The sequence below is a fragment of the Piliocolobus tephrosceles genome, chromosome 1 (genome assembly GCF_002776525.5).
Source record: "Piliocolobus tephrosceles isolate RC106 chromosome 1, ASM277652v3, whole genome shotgun sequence".
In the NCBI taxonomy this organism is placed as follows: domain Eukaryota; kingdom Metazoa; phylum Chordata; class Mammalia; order Primates; family Cercopithecidae; genus Piliocolobus; species Piliocolobus tephrosceles.
In genome coordinates, this window is record NC_045434.1 from 170,774,504 (window position 1) to 170,789,880 (window position 15,377).

General features: G+C 38.6%; 1 protein-coding gene across 3 annotated transcripts in view; it reads left to right on the forward strand.

The window, feature by feature from the left end:
• The window catches only part of EPS15 (epidermal growth factor receptor pathway substrate 15), a 164,535-nt gene that overhangs the window by 29,828 nt on the left and 119,330 nt on the right, over positions 1 to 15,377 (forward strand). For all 3 annotated transcript variants that reach the window (XM_023188907.3, XM_023188925.3, XM_026454167.2), the window contains exon 2: positions 9,300 to 9,341. In XM_023188907.3, coding sequence (XP_023044675.2) covers positions 9,300 to 9,341 — 42 coding nt within the window. The remainder of the gene's footprint in view (positions 1 to 9,299; positions 9,342 to 15,377) is intronic.

Sequence of the window (15,377 nt, forward strand, 5' to 3'; positions counted from 1 at the left end):
GCCTGGCCTTCCACATTGTACTGTAACCATTTATAGTAAGAATAAATCATTTAAAATTTTAGGTCATTTTGTGTGTTATAGAATCTTGTACTCTCAAAGTCGTGTACTCTATCTAACATCTCCTCCCACATAACCCTCCCCTAAAAATGACACCAGAAATTCCATATGAGACAATTATTGACATTTAATTATTAACCTATAAATTTCCTTAGTAACTGGGGTCTTTTTTATTACTACTTGATACACTTTGGTGTTGATTTACTTATGTGTTAACATTTGCTAGATTATGCTGCACTAAGAAACAAGCCAAAATATGAGTAGCTTACAATAAGAAAGATTTATATATTGTTCACATTATAGGTTTCCTAGGAATCAGCTATGGTTCTACTCTGTGATTCTTTCTCATTTGAGGATCCAGGCTAGAGGAGCAGTCCCTATTTGTGACATATTCTCTTGGTAGAGAGAAAACAGTAAGACCTGTCAGAAACACACAACAGCTGTTGAAGCTTCTACTTGGAACTGGAACTTTCTCCCGGATTCCATGGCCAAAACAAGTTATATGGCCAAACCCACCCCTGGAACACCCACAGAGAAACACTACAAGTCACATGGCAACAGGCAGGGATATTAATACTACTCTTAAAGAGAGAGACGCTATGCACTCTGTGTATACAAGAGGGAAACAGATGACTGGGAATTATAATACCATCTAAACACCTTAAGATGCTGTATTAGTCATCTGAGGTCAGGAGTTCGAGACCAGCCTGGACAATATGGAGAAACCCCATCTCTACTAAAGATAAAATAGTCGGGCGTGGTGGTGTGCATCTGTAGTCCCAGCTACTTGGGAGGCTAAGGCTGGAGAATTGCTTGAACCTGGGAGGCGGAGACTGCAGTGAGTCGAGATCACGCCATTGCACTCTAACCTGGGTGGCAGAGGGAGACTCCATCTCAAAAAAAAAAAAAAGAAAGATACCTATATGTAGATATATGGTATACTAGGCTATACTTCTGTAACAATTTTTTCTTAGTAGAGTTTATTATATTTACATTTGTGTAGCTATATATGTAATTATAATAACACATTTGTTTCCTTTACAAAAATAGCAGTTCCTTCTTTTGTTTTTTTACATTAGTTAGGGTATTGGTTTAAACCAAAATCACAAATCTCAAGTAACAATCCAAGTGGGGTAAGTGGTGTAGAGTGCTATAGGAGCTTCATGATGGTGTCAGGGACTCAGGGTTTTTTTCTCATGTTGCTGTGTTTTTCTCAACATGTTTTCTGTCTCAATCCAAGATAGCTTCTCCAGATTCTGTCACTATACCTGTATTCTAGCCACTTACAAGAAGGGTTAGGAGTCAGAAGTCATTTCTTTTCTCTTTAGATGCACATCCTCGGAGTTGGACACATTTCTTTTATCATTCCATTGATGAATAACTGAAATTGCAAGAGAGGTTGGGAAATGTAGATTTTAGCTAGATGTCCGTATGTAAAGCTTAGGGGTACTGTTACTAAAGAAGGAAGAGGAGAGGCTGGCTGTACTGGCTCATGCCTGTAATTCCAGCTACATGGGAAGATTGCTTAAGCCCAGAAGTTTGAGGCAGCAGTGTGATTGTATCACTGTACTTCAGCCAGGACAGAGTGGGACCCTGTCTCAAAACCAACCAGATCAGGAAACAGGCTTTTCAAGGAGGTAAAATAAGCTACTAAAGATCGTATACCTAAGAAGTAGTAGAATGGGCTTTGAATATAGGCCTATCTGATACCAAAGTCTGAGTGTTTTTGGTTTTTTTTTTTTTACAAAACTGTATTGGCTTTCTAGCATCTCTTGTTTACAGGTACTTTAAATTTTTCAGACTAGTAAGAAATAGCAACGGACTCTTTCAAAAGAATTCTGACATTTATGAATATTTAACTTTGTGACAGCTGGTAAGAGTTTATGATACAGGTAATAAATAAATAATTGCTTTTAAATTGTAATAACAGAATTGTAAAAGGTCAGATTTTGATTTTGACAGTTGGAGTTAAAGTTTTCCTTTAGAAATTAACTTGATTGTTAAAAATTCACATGCAGTTTTGTATACTGATCAGATTTGGGGATTTTTATATTTTTCTCCAGATTGAAAATAGCCTTATTGTTTCATTCTTACTATATAATTAGGACATGTTTATTCTCAAAGAGTTTCCAGAGACTGCAAAGTAGTGTGAAGAAGAACGTAAAAATCATTTATGATCTTGCTATCCAGAGATAATCATTGTTACCATTTAAGCTATGCCTTTCAATTTTTTTCCTCTGTTCATTCATTATATGTGATTTGTTTTTTTTTTCCCCTGCCTAAAAAGTGATCATGTTCATAGTCTGACAATAACAACAAAAGCCAGTTTTACTGAGACACACCAGAAACACTCTTTGGTTATCTTGCTTGATGAGTGACTTGGCATTTTGGATGGCTTTTTCCATTCTCACTTAGCTATATCACATTAGTGTAGTAATCAGCACAGGGTGTACTTTGGAACACTTTGGTGAGCTAATATCGTCTCCTATGTGTTTAGGTAGTAACCAATGAACCTGTAATGTGAGGATTATTAAGGCACAGTTTGGAGATCAGGATTTCTTACTGTGTGAGGTTTTTTTTTTTTCCTGTATTCGAAACATCCATTTAAAATTAACTTTTTATTATTGAGGGAACATATTTAATTTGCTTTCTTTAGCAAAGTATTTATACTTTTGTCATAACTAAGTAGATTACTATATAATTTTTCATTCAAACTGGTACATTTTTGAGAATGAAAGGGGGTACTACAAATATTTAAAATTTGATATATTTTTGGAATATTTACTTTTTCAACCATTAAAATAGTTTTTATTGCATTAGTAGATCAATAAAATAGCTCCATTTAAACTCTTTTTTAAAAAACAACAATTTATAAAACATTTTGTTGTACATTATAACAAAGTTTTTACATGGACTTCAGTTGAATATTTAAAAACAAAGTATTTTTGGTAATAACTATATTTTTATCAGTTTCTCGGTCAAATCTGTCACTGATATTGTGTCACTGATACTTTTCTGAATCATATAATGATGTTCCATGTGGTTTTACTAGTTTTAATTTTTTCATAAAACTGCAATATTTTGCAGTTACATTTTATACTTTGTGGTTGTTAACTTCTACAGTTGATGCTTCTCTGTAAAATATTTTTAGTTGCCAATATACTTTATATGTGCTGCTGTACCCAGTTAGCTCAGGAAAAATTTTGCTAGATGCAGAATATTCTTAATTCTAATTTTTTTCTTATTGAAAATTATAGACTGGGCACAGTGGCTCATACCTGTACTCCCAGCACTTTTTGGAGGCTGAGGCAGGTGGATCACCTGAGGTCAGGAGTTCGAGACTAGCCTAGCCAACATGATGAAGCTCCTGTCTCTACTAAAAATACAAAAAAAAAAAAAAATTAGGCAGGTGTAGTGGTGGGCACCTATAATCCCAGCTACTCGGGAGGCTGAGGGAGGAGAATCACTTGAACCCGGGAGGTGGAGATTGCAGTGAGTGGAGATCATGCCACTGTACTCCAGCCTGGATAACAAGAGCAAAACTCTATCTCAAAAAAGAAAAAAAAGAAAAGAAAATTATAAATGTATCAGTCCCAGTATTTTCACAGGCAATGTTCTTTTGCCTGTATTAAAGGTACTCTCTCTTTTTACTTTTCATTTTTTATAGAGACAGGATCTCGCTGTATTGTCCAATCTAGTCACAAGGTACTCTCTTTGATACAAATAAGTTGTCCCTATGTATTTTACATGTTCCACCAGATTTAAGTGTTGCAAAATTGTAGGCCTCTAATCTTTCTTTCTTTCTTTTTTTGAGATGCAGTCTCGCTCTTGTCACCTAAGCTTGAGTACAGTGACGTAATCTCAGCACACTGCAACGTCTGCCTCCTGGTTTCAAGCAATTCTTCTGCCTCAGCTTCCATAGTAACTGGGATTACAGGTGCCCGCCACCATGTCCAGCTTTTTTTTTTTTTGTATTTTTAGTAGTGACGAGGTGTCACCATGTTGGCCAGGCTGGTCCTGAACTCCTGACCTCAGGTGATTCACCCGCCTCAGCCTCCCAAAGTGTTGAGATTACAGGCGTGAGCCATTGTGCCTGGCCTGTAATTTTCTTTCATCTACTTAAAAATAGAAAGACTTGGCTGCACACAATGGCTCACACCTGTAATCCTAGCACTTTGGGAGGCTGAGGCGGGTGGATCCCCTGAGGTCAGTAGTTCGAGGCCAGCCTGGCCAACATGACGAAACCCCGTCTCTACTAAAAATACAAAAATTAGCTGGATGTGGTGGCAGGCGCCTGTAATCTCAGCTATTTGGGAGACTGAGGCACGAGAATCGCTTGAACCTGGGAGGCGGAGGTTTCAGTGGGCCGTGATAGCACCATTGCACTCCAGCCTGGGCGACAAGAGCAAAAAACTCCGTCTCAAAGAAAAAAAAAGAAGATTCTCAATGGAATTTCTAAAATTCATTCCAAAATATAATTATAAAATTTCAAAATGAAATCTTGTGTACTATTTGAACTCATTTAATTTGTTAGGTTCTTCCTTGTTTTGAAGGATATATTTCAGTATCCTGGCAGACTTTGTTGATAATAATTGGTATTTGCCAAAAGCTTCAAAAGCTGAAGGTTTTTTGGAGCTTTATTCATTAAACTTGTTTTTGTTTGTTTGTTTGTTTGTTTTTTTAAACATAAAGAGATGATGTCTCAGTATGTTGCCCAGGTTGGTCATGAATTCTTGGGCTCAAGTGATCCTCCCATTCCAGCCTCCCAAATAGCTGGGACTACAGGTGTGCGCCACCATGCCCAGCTCACTAAATTTTAATTTTGATTAAAGGTTTCCAACTGATTTTGAACAGGATGCAACCAATTTCTAGAGGACTTATTTTTAAAAAGACTCCCTATTGAGACATTGATTGGATTTATAAAGTAGGTTTTTAAAAGTACTAGCCTCGAAAGTCCAATGACAGGTTGCAAGGAGAACACACATATTGCTCTGTTGCACTATTTTGTTGTATTCAGCATCAGTCTTATCCTTAAAAATGTAACTGTGGGAATATGAAAACATTTATAAATGTTGATGTTTGAATCTTACTTATTAATAGTGATGTCACTAGAGCTCCCATGATAAATGGAAACTACTTCAGTGGTTTTATGCAAATTGTCTGCCCATCCATTTTCCGGAGAAATGAAAATTTAGAGCTTAGTTTTTATTGGATACAGTGATGGCTTTATAACCCATTGCTCCTGAAAAGGCTTATGAGATAATAAAATGGTTACCAAACAACAAAATAAATAGTTGTAGACTTACACAATACAATGTGTGATAAAGCCATCTAAAAGTTTTCAGACTACTGACTTTGCACATACTTCATTTGCACCCAGCCTGCGATTTCCCACTGACTTAGCCAGCTGGTGGCCTAGTGTGTCTTGTGGTCACTGTACATGCCACTGCACTGCCTGGCATACCAGATAACCAACAGGAGCACCAGTGTCAAATATTTCTCCTAATATTTTGCAAGACCATACAGAGTTAATTACCCATGGTTGCTTAAGTCTGAGGATCCTTTTCAGTAAGTCTATATGCTTCCCTTGCAAAGAAGAAGTTTTGTTGAATCTGTAAAGAATCAGAACAAGAAAGATGGAATTATCACTACTTCTCTTTCAAATTTCATCACTTGTTCATGTGGTGAAAGCACTTACACACTACTAGCTGATAACTTGTCCAGAAACTAGATATATACAGTAGAGATACAAAATCCATTCTGGTTTTAGTGTATTTTGATATAATGATTGTTAATAGTTTCTTTAAAATTTAAAATGTTATTTAATTTTTTATTTAAAAATTTTTTAAAAATGGAGACAGGGTCTCGCTGTGTTGCCTAGATTGGTCTCAAACTCCTGGTTTCAAGCACTCCTCCTGCCTCGGCCTCCCAAAGTGCTGAGATTACAGGCATGAGCGACTACATCTGGCCCAGTACAAGTTTCTTTTTAAAAATGGTAAATCAGAGACACATGGTAAGCCGAATGGGATGCTGGGACAATGATTGTAAATCAAGATTTTCCGGCCGGGCGCGGTGGCTCAAGCCTGTAATCCCAGCACTTTGGGAGGCTGAGACGGGCGGATCACGAGGTCAGCAGATCGAGACCATCCTGGCTAACACGGCGAAACCCCGTCTCTACTAAAAAATACAAAAAACTAGCTGGGCGAGGTGGCGGGCGCCTGTAGTCCCAGCTACTCGGGAGGCTGAGGCAGGAGAATGGCATAAACCCGGGAGGCGGAGCTTGCAGTGAGCTGAGATCTGGCCACTGCACTCCAGCCTGGGCGACACAGCGAGACTCTGTCTCAAAAAAAAAAAAAAAAAAGATTTTCCTGGGCATACCAGGGCATATGGGAAGCAGCACAGAGCTAGGAGTGGGACACATAAGTCCTGACTCTGACATTTTTGTTAAGAAACAGGGTCTCACTCTGTTGCCCAGGCTAGAGTGCAGCAGCACAATCACAGCTCACTATAGCTTTGACCTCCGTGGCTCAAGCAGTCCTCCTGCCTCAACCTCCTGAGTAGCTGGCACTATATACGTGTGCCACCATGCCTGACTAGTTTTTGCATTTTTGGTGGAGATAGTGTTTCTCTACATTGCCCAGGCTGATCTCAAACTCCTAGATTGAAGCAATCCTCCTGGCATAGCTTCCCAAATCCCCTGCTGGGATTACAGGCGTGAACCACTGCATCCGTCTGACTCTGCTTTTTCTTTTCTTTTTCTTTTTTTTTTTTTTTTGATGGAGTCTTGCTCTTTTGCTAGGCTGGAGTGCAATGGCGTGATCTCAGCTCACTGCAACCTCCACCTCCAGGGTTCAAGCAGTTCCCCTGCCTCAGCTTTCCATGTAGCTGGGATTATAGGCATGCGCCACCACACCCAGCTAATTTTTTGTATTTTTAGTAGAGACGGGGTTTCACCATGTTGGCCAAGATGGTCTCGATCTCCTGACCTTGTGATCTGCCTGCCTTGGCCTCCCAAAGTACTGGGATTACAGGCACGCGCCACCATGCCTAGCTGACTCTGCCTTTTAAAAGCCTGGACAGGTAACCTCTCTGAGAGTGGATATATTAGGGTTCTTCAGAAAAACTGAACCAGTAGAACACACACACACACACACACACACACACACGTTGCAGTCTTGAGTTCGAATATATATCTCTGTCTGTGTGTATGTCATGCCTGTGATAAAGTTTAATTTATAAATTAGGCACAGTAAGATTAACAACAACTACTAATAGTGAAATAGAACAATTATAACAATACACTGTAATAAAAGTTATGTGAATGTGGTTTCTGTCTCTCTCAACATACCTTATTGTACCATTCTCATCCTTTTTGTGATCTGTCAGCCTGATAACTGAGTCGGCTACAAAGTGACTAATGGGCAGATACCGTATACAGAGTAGATGCCCTGGACAAAGGAATTCATGTCCTAGGTGGGATGGCATGAGATTTCATCATGCTACTTGGAGTGGTGTACAATTTAAAAGTTACGAAATGTTTATTTCTGGAATTTTTCATTTAATATTTTCTGACGGCGATTGACTGAGGGTAACTAAAACTGTGGAAAGGGAAACTCTGTATGTGTAGACATTTTATATATTTTTAAAATTATGCTTTCCTTCCCCCTCATCCACTTAATAAGTCCTGTCAAATCTATGTTACAAACTTTTTTTCAAGTCATACCCTTCTTTTCTGCCATTGTCAATGTTCAGCTCCTCAACCAGACCATTAAAATTACTTCCTAAGGCTGGGTGTGGTGGCTGATGCTTGTAATCCCAGCACTTTGGGAAGCCAAGGCGGGTGGATCACTTGAGGTCAGGAGTTTGAGACCAGCCTGGACAACATGGTGAACCCCCATCTCTACTAAAAATACAAAATTAGCCAGGCGTGGTGGTGCACGCCTGTAATGCCAGCTATTTGGGAGGCTGAGACAGGAGAATCGCTTGAACCTGGGAGGCAGAGATTGCAGTGAGCCTAGATCGTGCCACGCCACTGTACTCCAGCCTGGGCGACTTCATTTTTTTTTTTTTTTTTACTCAACGATGGCAGATGAAACCCTTCATAAGTTGTCTTCTACAAAACTTCATAATCTTATCTCCCTATCCCTCTTATCATTCAGAACTTCTTGCTGTTCTTTTTAGACATAACTGAGTTTTCTGTTGATCACATGCCTTTGTGCATGCTGCTATCTCTGTGTAGAATCACTCTCTCTCCATCTTCCCCATACCTCAAGTTCCTGCTCTGATGTCACCCCATGAAGCCTTCCTGGATTCCCATCCTGATCCCAGAACACTCTTACACATTCATGTGGAGGCAAACTTGATCCTTCAAACTCTTTTTTCTTTTTTGAGACAGGGTCTCAGTCTGTCACCCAGGCTGGAGTACAGTGGCGTAGTCATAGCTCATTGCAACCTCAGCTGCCTGGGCTCAGGCAGTTCTCCCACCTCAGCCTCCCAAGTAGATGGGACCATAGACATGTGCCACCACACCTGGCCAGTTTTTAAATTATTTGTAAAGACGAGGTCTCACTGATTGATGCTCAGGCTGGTCTCAAACTCTTGGGTTCAAGCAGTCCTCCTGCCTCAGCCTCCCAAAGTGCTGGGATTACTGGTGTGAGCCACTGTGTCCAGTCGGTCCTTCAAACATTGAATTTCAGATGAGTTTGTTCCTAAACTGACCAAGGAACTCTTTGAACTGTAGTGTGAATTTAATGGAACTGCCTTTCTGCAAGCAGTTCATATCTGATAACATCACTTATCATCTTTCTGTACGTCAGTTTGTATATTCATTTAATTGTTTTATTAAAGTGGTTTTTGAAATGTATTCATAGGTACTTGGGTAGAGGCTGAATTCTTGGGGATTTGGGCCTCTCAAAACTGGCTTTAGCGAAAGCATTTCATTCTTAATTTGTAACGTATTGGGTTTCTGGGTAAAATTTTAGATGAAGAGAAGTATTGATATCAAAAACAAAATTTAAGATTCTTGTTTCATTTCTTGTCTACCTGATTCTTAGTAACCCATGTGACTATCTTTATCTGTTCTCTCTCTCTCGCCCCCCAAGAAGAAACAAAACCTAACCCCTGAAATCAAGGATATTTTATCTTATTCACCTTTGTTTCTCAAATATCTGTTGAATGAATGCGAAATATGTTAATAGAAGTTAATGAATAGCATCTAATTTTTATTAATTTGTTTATTTCAGTTATCAAGTGGGAATCCTGTATATGAAAAATACTATAGACAGGTAAGATTTTTGTTTCATTGTTTGTCTAGATTGAACATCAAGTGTACTGTCAACTCTTGATTGTATGCCTGTAGATTACCAGCTAGCTCGATAAATTTGGCATGTCTTGTTTTCAACTTCTTGTTTACAGCCTCCTACTTTGAGTACTTAATGCATTTGACAAGCTCCCAGAGAAATGAAGGAAAGATAATTAAGTCCAGGTACTTAGTTGTCTTAAATATCTATGTTGAAAATTTATATATTTGATAGATTTATTCAGATATAAACATTCCAAATTCTTAAGACAAATACAAATAACTTCTATGTTGTTTTTAAGGCTTTTATTAAAGTATAATTTTCACAAAGTGAAAAACATGACTTTTATACAAATATATAATGAGCATGTATCACAGATTTTATTCAGCTCGTTAATTACTGGTTAATTAGCACAGATATATAGCCTCTGGTCAGATATAAAAATGGGAATATGGCCGGGCACGGTGGCTCATACCTGTAATCCCAGCACTTTGGCAGGCTGAGGTAGGCGGATTACCTGAGTTCAGGAGTTCAAGACCGGGCTGGCCAACATGATGAAACCCTGTCTCTACTAAAATACAAAATTAGCTGGGTTTGGTGGTGCATGCCTATAATCCCAGCTACTCGGGAGGCTAAGGCAGGAGAATTACTTGAACCTGGGAGGCGAGGTTACAGTGAGCCGAGATTGCGCCATTGCACTCCAGCCTGTGCAAAAAGAGTGAAACTCTGTCTCAAAAAAAAATTAAAAAATGGGAATATGAGTTATAGAGATTTACATACTTCACCAGACAGTATTCATTTGTGTTGGTACGGATTGGTACGGACGGGAGTCACTTGCATTGCTATCAGTTTCTATTAACCTCTACCTCTACAGAGTATAAAGCATTCTAGACAGTAGAAAGTCATCAAGGGTGCATACCGTAGATCAGATGATAATTTCTTGAAGGTGTAGACAATCTTATTTGCCCATTTTCAAGTATCAGATTATTTTTTCTAACAGTCTCCCTACCTTATGGTTATGATCACAGAAAAGGCTGGTTTCATTATATTTGGCCTGGCTATTTACATAGTTTCAGCAAGTATTAATTAAACATTATAGGCCTCTTTGGTTTTGACTTGCAAATCAAGAGCTATAAACTATTTAGCAACTTTTAAGGTCAGAGAATAATTTCTGCCTCAAACATATCAAGGATCTCAGACTACTTTTTAATGCCCCTGTTATATTTGTTCTTCTATTTTAAGGCTATGCTCCAAACCTTAGAAATTCTCTCTACCATATTTCACCTTCAGTACATATAAATATGAGTGAATTTATTTCATCTTGAGGTTTCCCAGATTTGCTAAGTTTCCTAGCCTGTTGGTAAGTGACCTTACTTTACTACCTGTGAGGCTGGGATCTTGTAAACCAGGTAGCAGCCCAGTTTTCTTGGGAGATCTTTATGATGTTGGTGTCACATAAAGTCAGTACTTGTTCTTTAATCTTTGTTTTGTTTGAATAAAAGAAGTCATTCTCAAATAATGGCCTTGTTTTACACAATTGACTTATCCAATTACATCCTGATAAGAAGAAAAACAAATTGTTGTTGAACCCATGTAATAACTATATTGCTATAAAGCATAAAAACATTCCATACAAGTATTTGTCTTTGAATTCTGAGGGGTCAGTGAGAATCAGATACTATTGATGGGGAGAAACCAGAGCAGAAAAATTGAAAATTCTAAAAATCAAAGTACCTCTCTGCTCCTCCAAAGGAACACAGCACCTTGCCAACAATGGAACAAAGCTGGATGGAGAATGACTTTGACAAGTTGACAGAAGTAGGCTTCAGACGATCGGTAATAACAAACTTCTCTGAGCTAAAGGAGGATGGTTGAACCCGTCGCAAAGAAGCTAAAAACCTTGAAAAAAGATTAGACGAATGGCTAATTAGAATAAACAGCGTAGAGAAGACCTTAAATGACTGATGGAACTGAAAACCATGGCATGAGAACTACGTGACGCATGCGCAAGCTTCAGTAGCCAATTTGATCAAGTGGAAGAAAGGGAATCAATGATTGAAGATCAAATGAATGAAATGAAGCAAGAAGAGAAGTTTAGAGAAAAAAGAGTAAAAAGAAACGAACAAAGCCTCCAAGAAATATGGGACCACGTGAAAAGACCAAATCTACATCTGATTGGTGTACCTGAAAGTGAAGGGGAGAATGGAACCAAGTTTGAAAACACTCTTCAGGGTGTTATCCAGGAGAACTTCCCCAACCTAGCAAGGCAGGCCAACATTCAAATTCAGGAAATACAGAGAATGCCACAAAGATACTCCTTGAGAAGAGCAACTCCAAGACACATAATTGTCAGATTCATCAAAGTTGAAATGAAGGAAAAAATATTAAGGGCAACCAGAGAGAAAGGTCGGGTTACCCACAAAGGGAAGCCCATCAGACTAAAAGCGGATCTCTTGGCAGAAACTCAACAAGTCAGAAGAGAGTGGGGGCCAGTATTCAACATTCTTAAAGAAAAGAATTTTCAACCCAGAATTTCATATCCAGCCAAACTAAGCTTCATAAGTAAAGGAGAAATAAAATCCTTTACAGACAAGCAAATGCTGAGAGATTTTGTCACCACCAGGCCCGCCTTACAAGAGCTCCTGAAGAAGCACTAAACATGGAAAGGAATAACTGGTACCAGCCACTGCAAAAACATGCCAGATTGTAAAGACCATTGATGCTAGGAAGAAACTGCATCAACTGATGAGCAAAATAACCAGCAAACATCATAATGACAGGGTCAAATTTATATATAACAATATTAACCTTAAATGTAAATGGGCTAAATGCTCCAATTAAAAGACACAGGCTGACAAATTGGATAAAGAGTCAAGACCCATCAGTGTGCTGTATTCAGGAGACCCATGTCATGTGCAGAGACACACATAGGCTCAAAATAAAGGGATGGAGAAAGATCTACCAAGCAAATGGAAGCAAAAAATAAAAAGCAGGGGATGCAATCCTAATCTGTAATAAAGCAGACTTTAAACCAACAAAGATCAGAAGAGATAAAGAAGGCCATTACATGATGGTAAAGGGATGAATTCAACAAGAAGAGCTAACTATCCTAAATATATATGCACCAATACAGGAGCACCCAGATTCATAAAGCAAGTCCTTAGAGACCTACAAAGAGACTTAGACTTCCACACAATAATAATGGGAGACTTTAACACCTCACTGTCTACATTAGACAGATCAATGAGACAGAAAGTTAACAAAGATACCCAGGAATTGAACGCAGCTCTGCACCAAGTGGACCTGATAGACATCTACAGAACTCTCCACCCCAAATCAACAGAATATACATTCTTCTCAGCACCACATCACACTTATTCCAAAACTGACCCCATAGTTGGAAGTAAAGCACTCCTCAGCAAATGTAAAAGAACAGAAATTATAACAAACTGTCTCTCAGACCACAGTGCAATCAAATTAGAACTCAGGATTAAGAAACTCACTCAAAACCGCTCAACTACATGGAAACTGAACAACCTGCTTCTGAATGACTACTGAGTACATAACGAAATGAAGGCAGAAATAAAGATGTTCTTTGAAACCAGTGAGAACAAAGACGCAACATACCAGAATCTCTGGGACACATTTAAAGCAGTGTGTAGAGGGAAATTTATAGCATTAAATGCCCACAAGAGAAAGCAGGAAAGATCTAAAATTGACAACCTAGCATCACAATTAAAAGAGCTAGAGAAGCAAGAGCAAACACATTCAAAAGCTAGCAGAAGGCAAGAAATAACTAAGATCAGAGCAGAACTGAAGGAGATGGAAAAAACCCTTCAAAAAAATCAATGAATCCAGGAGCTGGTTTTTTGAAAAGATCAACAAAATTGATAGACCGCTAGCAAGACTAATAAAGAAAAGAGAGAGGAATCAAATGGACGCAATAAAAAATGATAAAGGGGATATCACCGCCTTTCCCACAGAAATACAAACTACCATCAGAGAATACTATAAACACCTCTATGCAAATAAACTAGAAGATCTAGAAGAAATGGACACATACACCCTCCCAAGACTAAACCAAGAAGAAGTTGAAACCCTGAATAGACCAATAACAGGCTCTGAAATTGAGGCAATAATTAATAACCTACTAACCAAAAAAAGTCCAGGATCAGATGGATTCACAGCGAATTCTGTCAGAGGTACAAAGAGGAGCTGGTACCATTCCTTCTGAAACTATTCCAATCAATAGAAAAAGAGAGAATCCTTCCTAACTCATTTTATGAGGCCAACATCATCCTGATACCAAAGCCTGGCAGAGACACAACAAAAAAAGAGAATTTTAGACCAATATCCCTGATGAACATCGATGCAAAAATCCTCAATAAAATACTGGCAAACCGAATCCAGCAGCGCATCAAAAAGCTTATCCACCACGAGCAAGTTGGCTTCATGCCTGGGATGCAAGGCTGGTTCAACATACACAAATCAATAAACATACTCCATCACATAAACGGAACCAAAGACAAAACCACATGATTATCTCAATAGATGCAGAAAAGGCCTTTGACAAAATTCATCAGCCCTTCATGCTAAAAACTCTTAATAAACTAGGTATTGATGGGATGTATCTCAAAATAATGAGAGCTATTTATGACAAACCCACAGCCAATATCATACTGAATGGGCAAAAACTGGAAGCATTCCCTTTGAAAACTGGCACAAGACAGGGATGCCCTCTCTCACCACTCCTATTCAACATAGTGTTGGAAGTTCTGGCCAGGGCAGTCAGGCAGGAGAAAGAAATAAAGGGTATTCAATTAGGAAAAGAAGAAGTCAAATTGTCCCTGTTTGCAGATGACGTGATTGTGTATTTAGAAAACCCCATTGTCTCAGCCCAAAATCTCCTTAAGTTGATGAGCAACTTTAGCAAAGTCTCAGGATACAAAATCAATGTGCAAAAATCACAGCCATTCTTATACACCAAAAACAGACAAACAGAGAGCCAAATCATGAGTGAACTCCCATTCGCAATTGCTTCAAAGAGAATAAAATACCTAGGAATCCAACTTACAAGGGTTGTGAAGGATCTCTTGAAGGAGAACTACAAACCACTGCTCAATGAAATAAAAGAGGACACAAACAAATGGAAGAACATTCCATACTCATGGTTAGGAAGAATCAATATTGTGAAAATGGCCATACTGCCCAAGGTAATTTATAGATTCAATGTCATCCCCATGAAGCTACCAATGACTTTCCTCACAGAATTGGAAAAAACTACTTTAAAGTTCATGTGGAACCAAAAAATAGCCCGCATTGCCAAGACAATCCTCAGCCAAAAGAACAAAGCTGGAGGCATCATGCTACCTGATTTCAAACTATACTACAAGGCTACAGTAACCAAAACAGAGATATAGACCAATGGAACAGAACAGAAATAATATCACACATCTACAACCATCTGATCTTTGACAAATGTGACAAAAAGAAATGGGGAAAGGATTCCCTATTTAATAAATGGTGCTGGGAAAACTGGCTAGCCATATGCAGAAAGCTGAAACTGGATCCCTTCCTTACACCTTATACAAAAATTAATTCAACGTGGATTAAAGACTTAAATGTTAGACCTAAAACCATAAAAACCCTAGAAGAAAACCTAGGCAATACCATTCAGGACATAGGCATGGGCAAGAACTTCATGACTAAAACACCAAAAGCAATGGCAACAAAAACCAAAATAAACAAATGGGATCTAATTAAACTAAAGAGCTTCTGCACAGCAAAAGAAACTACCGTCAGAGTGAACAGGCAACCTACAGGATGGGAGAAAATTTTTACAATCTACTCATCTGACAAAGGGCTAATATCCAGAACCTACAAAAAACTCAAACAAATTTACAAGAAAAAAAAAAAAACCCCATCAAAAAGTGATCGAAGGATATGAACAGACACTTCTCAAAAGAAGACAACAATGCAGCCAACAGACACATGAAAAAATGCTCATCACCACTCACCATC